We start from the raw sequence: 8,041 nt of genomic DNA on the forward strand, positions 1-8,041 counted from the left end.
TTGAAGGACAAAATTATTATTTCAACTAAAAATCATTATTTTAACATTCTCAATGTTTTGACTATATTTTCTATTCATTTTGTAACTCATTTGATAAATAAAAGTGTGAGTTTTCATGGAAAACACAAAATTGTCTGGGTGACCCCAAACTTTTGAACGGTAGTGTATAAACTAGTGAATAAAGTTGCATGTGCAGTTTTAAAAAGCTCATGAAACAAAGTGACAGGATCCAGATTTTACTGACTTTATTCCAAAAGTCCACAGAGTTATGGCTGCAACAGAAAAGTCTGCTGGGTTAATATGCATTGTAACACACAGATTAAACTTTACAACAGAGCATACATACAATACCGTACAGCAGGGTCACTAATTTCATGGTCTGGGGGTTATTATGTAAAGTAGATAGTATATAAGCTCATTTATTTACCATGTGTTCATATAATATACCCAAATAACAAACATAAGCGTTATAATTTTCTTGTTTTGAGGTTTCACATTGCACAAAAAGAAGGTCGAAAAATGAAGTAACATATCTTTTCATCCGTGTAACATCAGTGCAGTTTATAATTTGGTCCTTTCAGTATTTTACATTCACTTCTCTTATACCCTTTATTTAATTTTCCTCATATTATATATAAATACATGAGAGTGCATCATTTAATAAAGAAAAAACGTGAAAAAATTGAAATCAAATGAAATCAATTAAATTAAAATGAGTTGAATCAAAAATTTTAAAATAACAGTCATGTTTTGTTGTGTAATATTTTACATTTTTTACTGTTAATGTTCAGTACATATGCATATTAACTGGCAAACATCTATATCTTATTGCTATATATTTTCATCTTTATGCAACACAAAGGTGAATGTCTGTCGTGTGAAATCCTGCTTTGCAAAGATCTGGGTCCTGATTTTTGTTTTGTACATTGATCTGCATGCCTGATGGAATATAAGTTGACCTATATGAATTATTTTCATTTGCAGTAACGGGCACTGATTGGTTGCTTAGCGAAAGGCACTAAAATATAAATCTGTAAGCTTACGACTTCATCAGAGGGGCTGAACAATGGCAGCATGAGTATTGGACTTCTTACCAGCTGCCTGTCCTCTCCATATTACAATTTCATAATAGCACCTCAAACACATGTGACACTCACACCCATCTCGGGCGTTACATGACGCTCATTTGTGTGTTATCGTCGGAGAGTAACATCAACTAAACGTACAGTGTTGGCTAACATTTGGATAGGAGCATGGTGGTGCAGAGACGCAGAGGATCTTGATGTTTTCGATACATGCATGTTGTGAAAATCAGCTTTATCTTCTGGTATCTATTACCAATACTTACAATTTACTTCCACTAAAGCACTGGGTGTACATCAAAGCATTGGCGCAAGCTGCTACATCAATGTTAAGGCACAGTGTAAAGCTGCAACACAGGCTGAGTTAGTAACTAAATGCATGCTAGGATAAAAGCTACTTTCTCTTTCGGTGTCTAAAGTCTCTAAAAATACGCAGGACACAATCGCTCGGTTCTGTACTCAGAGATCGTTATTATCATCATCTTTTGGTTTCTTTTTGTTTGTCGTTTCTTTAAATGAGTTATTCTTTTTGTTATTTAAAACTCTGATATAGCTGGGGTAAATGCAAAGCTGTTGGAGTTTGTTTTTTACAACCCTGTCCGGTGGATTAGGCTTCTTTCACTTTGTCGTCGTAAGTGCCGGTGCCTTTGTAAGCCGACACGTAGCCGCTGGTGTCTGGGATGTCCTCACGGCCAGCCTTTCCCTTTCCTTTGCCGGACTCGTCGAAGCGCTCCTTGTGAGCTCCGGTGTATTTGGTTGTGTCAGTCAGTCTGTCCACGGCTGCTGCTTTTGCCACTTTCTAAAATAACAAGGCGAGAAAAAATCTGGATCAGCAGATAGTTATGAACCCTGGGAAACGATGGCACAGAAATCAGGTAAAAGACATAGCAGTGACACTCGTAGTTCTTCCTGTTTCTATCCAATGTAAGGTGAAAACATTATGATTTGTCAATACTTTGGTAAGAGTGTCAATTTATATTAACAACATATACTCACAGTGACTCCAGCATTGGCAGGCTCCTTGCCAACGACGAGACCGTAGAGCTGCTGGAGCGCGTCCTCTTTGCTCTTTCCTTTAAAACGTTTGGGAGCCAGTTCTGTCAGGGCCTGGTTAAACTGTTCGAATGTGATTACACGAGCTGACTTTGCCCTGAGGAAACACAAAGTCCATACTCAAACTACGTCACAACATTTACATTCACCAGAAGCAACATCTTAAAGGGACAGTAGGGACATTTTGAGGTTCTGCTTAGTCAGGACTGCAGGCAGACCAGTTCAGCACCTGGACTCTTCTACTACAGAGCCATGCTGTTGTAATCCATGCAGAATGTGGTTTGGCGTTGTGTTGCTGAAATATGTAAGGTCTTCCTGAAGACGTCATTGTCTGGATGGGAGCATGTGTTGCTCCTAAACCTGTAGATATTGTTCAGCATTAATGGAGCATTCACAGATGTGGAAGCTATCCATGCCATGGACTCTTATGATCCCCATACCATCAGGGTTGGGAATCATTAGAGCTGTATGACCTCCCTTTGGAGCAGAGGATGCAGCCTCCATTATCCCAAACTTCTATAGTTGTTTGGTGACTTGTTTCTGGTACTTGTCTTGTGCCATCTTTACTGAGGGTTGGTTACACTCGTGCTTTTCCTCATGTGTCTGCCTGGTTATTCAAGGTGGATTTGCATTCAAATATTCACTACAATGATCTCTGCAAACATGGACTCATCACTGTCATTCATGTGTAAGTGTCATGTGTAGCGCAGCTAGCCACAGGTGTCTAAGTCTTTTATCACTTAGAGCAGGGTTCCCAAACTTTTCAGCCCATGACCCCCAAAATATACCAAAGACTCTCGACCCCCACTGTCCCTCAAAGTGATTTAATGTGTCTTCATTTAGCTGGTCTGCAGAAAATGATCCTACCTATATGAGCATGTGTCTGTGTTTCCTGTGCCGTAATGAATTAACCTGCTGCTACTGATGCTTTTGATAATTAACTGATCACTAACCCTAAACTTAGGAGTCATCTGGCAAACAGAAAGGATGAAAACTCATTACATTTTCTATTTTCAAGGTTTTATTTCAAGTTTAGCTTCTATTTTTTGGGGTCCTTGGCTTGTCCCCTGGCCTGGGTCTCCCGCGGCGGGTTGGGTCCTTCGGTCTGACTGCTCTCGCGGCCCGGGTGCCGGGCCAAACCGCTCAGCTGATCTGACCCAAGTGGTTTCATCTGCACCAGTGGTGGTCTTGTTACACAAATAGAACACAGCACGGCGGCAACCCTCTGCGACCCAAGCTTCAGTAATGATTGTGGACACTAAAGGCTGATTTATACTTCTGCGTCGAATTGACGGCGTAGCCTACGCTGTAGGTCTGCGTAGCTCCCGTACCTACGCAGAGGCCTACGCACGTAGCTGAGTGCACCTCCTCCAAAATGTAACTACGCGTAGAGCCGACGCGGACCGCAAGCTCTGTGATTGGTCCGCTCGACGGCTTTGTCTTTCCCGCATTCACAGCACTTCCGGGATCCCGGACATCGGCCACACATCGGCCGTGTATTTCATCTCCTCCTCTCTATTCTTCATGTAATCATGTCTGTATGATAAACAGCAACATGTATCAGCTGTAGATTAACACAACACGCTCTGAACCTCTGTGGAAAAGTAAACAGAGATCGTAGCGGGGCAGGAAGCAGGCGACCGGCTATCAGAGAGACCACACTGCCCTCAAGCGTTTCGGAGGAGAATTGCTGCGCGACACGGACACATCGACGCAGAAGTATGTGGGGCTCATGTCCGCGTCAGCCCCTGCTGCGTAGGGGAGACGCAGAAGTATAAATCAGCCTTAAGGGTTGCTTAATCATTAGTATCACCCCACAGAGTTTTTTTTTGGCATCATGGTGAGATGGTCCCTCTCCATCTAAGTGTGTTAGGTCTCTATCTCCTTCTCTCTCCCTGTCCCTTTGTATATCCTTATGTAATCTTTCTTTCACTTTCTCTTATTTTTTATTTTATTTTTTGGCCCACCTAGGTGTTCACGCCCTCTTTTACAGAACATGATATTAGCTGTCAATAAAAGATAGGCCAGAGTTCTAAGAGGGATGGTGATGGTTGCATGCACACAGTCACAAGCACAGAAGAAAAAGGTTTTCTTTCTTTTCTTTTGCTGCAAGAATAAATTGCATTAATATTTGACAGTTTGTGACAAACATGACACAAACCAGAAATATATATGCAGACAAGAGGAAAGGAAAAAAAGAAAAAAAAAAAAAAAAAAAAGTGATTTAATGTGTCTTCATTTAGCTGATCTGCAGAAAATGATCCTACCTATATGAGCATGTGTCTGTGTTTCCTGTGCTGTTATGAATGAACCTGCTGCTACTGATGCTTTTGATAATTAACTGTTCACTAACCCTAAACTTAGGAGTCATCTGGCAAACAGAAAGGATGAAAACTCATTACATTTTCTTTTTTCAAGGTTTTATTTCAAGTTTAGCTTCTATTTTTGTTGATATTCTTTACTATAATGGCTAAAATGTACAATTTTTGCTTACGACCCCCCATTTGTGTCTTGCGACCCCCCAGGAGGTCCCGAACCACACCTTGGGAACCCCTGACTTAGAGAAACATGGTGCATTGGTAAGTAAGCATTAGCATCTTTGAAATCTTTTAAAAGAAAGATTGTTCTCAGAATGTTTTGTTTAGTTCAGCATGCACAACTTTTCAAACAGCGCCCCAAACTACACCAATAATCTCAAAAAACCTCCTTAAATCTCAAATTTAATAACCTCCTTGGTAACACTTTACAATAAGGGTCCCTTAATTAGCGTTAGTAAATGCATTATTAAGCATTAATTAACAGTTTAATAATTGTTTAATAACCGTTATAATTTATTACCTAACATTAACTAACACATTAGTTAATGCATTAATAAGCAGTTAATTAATGTCCACTGCTCAGAGTTAATTAATACATTATTAAGCATTAATAAAAGTTACAAAACTTAATTAGTTAATCATTCTCGAATGCTTTCTGGACCCTTATTGTAAAGTGTAACACATGCATCACTTAGGTAACACATTATAAATGCTAAACTGCCTCATAAGCATAAGCATAAGCATGTGCATCACTTTTAAGTGTCCTCTGGAAACACTTCTGTTGTGTTGCTGTCTATTTGCAGCGTTTTTTTTAATGTGTAGTGCTGTTGTCTTTGCATCGCGTTTTCTAAATGCTGCGCATGTGTTGTCAAATTGATGAAGATGTTTTCTTAATTTGCTTGTGTTTTGTCTTTTTGCATGTGTTTTCTTAAGTTGCAGTGCTGTGAGCTCTCAGGGCCACCGTACTTCTCTGTGCCAGTTGAGATGTTATCTGTGATTATCTGTTTTATTCTAAATAAAATGTGTTGAATTCTTTATATGTGTTGCTTCAACTACATTTCAACTCATTTTGCTTCAGAGTATGTGTTACCTAAGGGATACATGTGTTACACTTTACAATAAGGGTCCAAAAAGCATTCACTAATGCTTAATTATGGTTAAGTAATGCTTATGAGGCAGTTTAGCATTTATAATTCGTTACCTAAGTGATGCATGTGTTACACTTTACAATAAGGGTCCAGAAAGCATTCACTAATGGTTAACTAATTAAGTTTTGTAACTTTTATTAATGCTTTATAATATATTAATTAACTCTGAGCAGTGGACATCAATTAACTGCTTATTAATGCAATAACTAATGTGTTAATTAATGTTAGGTAATACATTATAACGATTATTAAACTATTATAAAACTGTTAATTAATGCTTAATAATGCATTAACTAACGCTAATTAAGGGACCCTTATTGTAAAGTGTTACCAACTCCTTTCACTGAGGTTATAGAGACAGATTTTCTAGACTGTTTGTTACACTGAAATATGGTTCCATAGTTACTGATTCCATTGAAGGTTTAGCATGAGTGAAATCTTACTTGACTTTGCTGAAAACGATGTCCACGTCCGTGGTGGTGACGTTCTTGCCGTCGATGATGTGACAGTCCTTGCAGAGCTTGACGAAGTTCTTGCCGTTAATTTCCTTCCCTGTGGCCTTGGTGTCTCCATGGACCGCAAACTTCTGGAAGGCGGTCTCCACCTGCGCTACAGACACTGCGCCCTCAGCCATTCTGATGGAGGCAGACACAGAACACATTATCAAATAGATCATGCTTACTTTGACTTAACCCTGAAATGAAGAGTGATGACATATTTGCTGATGCTCATTTTCTTTCAGTCCTAAAAAAAAACTCACTCAGACTTCTAATGACTCTATTAGCTGATTGGTGGTCAGCCTGCCAAGAAGCGGCTGCCGTCATCTTCAGTCCAAGTTCACATTTTCTCTTTCCCTCTAATACACACACACACACACACACACACACACACACACACACACACACACACACACACACACACACACACACACACACACTTTCATTTCCATCATTATGTCAGTGTTACCCGAGCTGCTCTTAGGCCAATTTAATTCAATCAACTCCATTTCCAAGTGGCTGCTCCGCTGTTCACTCTCCTGCAAATCAACCTCTTGCTTTTTCTTCTCCTTCACTCTCACTCTTTCTCTCTCTCACACAAACATACTGACACACTCATACACACATACAGGAAAGGTAATGAACACTAACACTGAAACATATAAACACAATTTTAACACAAGAATCTAAATGTGAACGAGAGGTGGAACAGTCATTCATTCACGACTCTCATTTTTGGCATATTTAAAAGCAAAGGCTTGTTGTTCATGCATTACACTTCATGCATACATTATTAAAGCAACACCAATGTTACTGCTGCGTCTAAAAATATCCCTCTGCAGGTTCATTATAGATTAAAGAGACAGAATCATAGCTCTACCTGCTGCAGATATGAGAGCATGAAACGGTGATGCTCAGAAAGGTAAAGTGTACCTGCTGCTTTAAATGAAGAGATGTGTGAATGTTCTGGAAGATCCCGATTTGTCCTCCTCCTCCTCCGCTTTCTTCTTCTTCTTCTTCTTCTTCCTCTTTCTCCGCTGCCTCTTCTTCCTGCCACTCCCAGGCTCACACTGATGACAGCGATGGAGAGATACAGAAGGGCAGAGAGAGAGACAGAGAGAGAGAGATGCAAGGGGAGGGAGGGAGGAGGAAGGGAGAGAGTACCAACCAGCACAGTCAATGACATCATGGCCACTCAGCCTCTCTAGTGTTGATTCAGTCTGGTCAGCTCCTCGCCTCTGTGTACAGATATGTCTTGGTTTCAAATGTTCCTGTTCTTCAAAAAGGGAAACATAGAGGGCAAAGAAAGAGAGAAATCTGTCCCACAGCTGCAATAACCTTACTAATCCCTGACTAAGGATTGGTTCTGTTTTTAAATCTTTATTTGTTCTTTCTCTTATTTTATCTACTGATTTAATGTCATGATCTTCTTCTTCTTCCTGATTCTTGCATTTGCACGGATCAGGCGACAACCTCTGGCTTTCAGGAATGAAGCCAATGCAAAAGTGCTAAAGGCTGCAGTTCCTCAAGCATCCACTTGAGGCTTGCTGAAAAAAGCCCAAGAGGCCACATACACACCCATTCTAAAATAGCAGATCTTTATACCAAAAATAAACATGTTTACAGTCTGGTTCAAAAAACAGTTTTGGTCTGAATAGCTCATTTCACACTGTATTTTTTTTGTTAATCATTTTTAAAAAATATTGAGGTTATACGTTTTGCATTTGACTGACTGGGAGACACACTAGCTGTTCGTGTGGAGGCCAGCTCACGACTTCCACCAGATCCATGTTTGGTCCATCTCTGACCAGCTGCAGTCCGGCCACGTGCTCGTCCATCAACACCCACAGGTTGCATTTACAAAACGAGAATGAGGCACAACCAGTGCTGGTTCAAGTTAATTATAAATGACCTTACTGGCTTAGTGACATTGTAGAAGTAAT

At 40.0% G+C, this 8,041-nt stretch overlaps 1 protein-coding gene across 2 annotated transcripts; it reads right to left on the reverse strand.

Moving 5' to 3' along the window:
- Positions 1–230: 230 nt before the first annotated feature.
- tppp2 (tubulin polymerization-promoting protein family member 2) lies at positions 231–7,170 on the reverse strand. Of its 2 annotated transcripts, none has more exons than XM_034688233.1 (4): positions 7,032–7,170; positions 6,045–6,236; positions 2,079–2,232; positions 231–1,881 (listed from the first exon to the last, which is right to left on the reverse strand). In XM_034688233.1, exons 2-4 carry the CDS (start codon positions 6,233–6,235, stop codon positions 1,690–1,692), a joined length of 537 nt encoding a protein of 178 aa, XP_034544124.1. In that variant the 5' UTR covers position 6,236; positions 7,032–7,170; the 3' UTR covers positions 231–1,689. The 2 variants fall into 2 exon arrangements, with proteins under 2 accessions (XP_034544124.1, XP_034544125.1); XM_034688234.1 differs by lacking the exon at positions 7,032–7,170 and adding an exon at positions 6,568–6,650 and having other exon boundaries at positions 786–1,881.
- Positions 7,171–8,041: the final 871 nt, after the last annotated feature.

Source organism: Notolabrus celidotus, chromosome 7 (genome assembly GCF_009762535.1).
Source record: "Notolabrus celidotus isolate fNotCel1 chromosome 7, fNotCel1.pri, whole genome shotgun sequence".
In the NCBI taxonomy this organism is placed as follows: domain Eukaryota; kingdom Metazoa; phylum Chordata; class Actinopteri; order Labriformes; family Labridae; genus Notolabrus; species Notolabrus celidotus.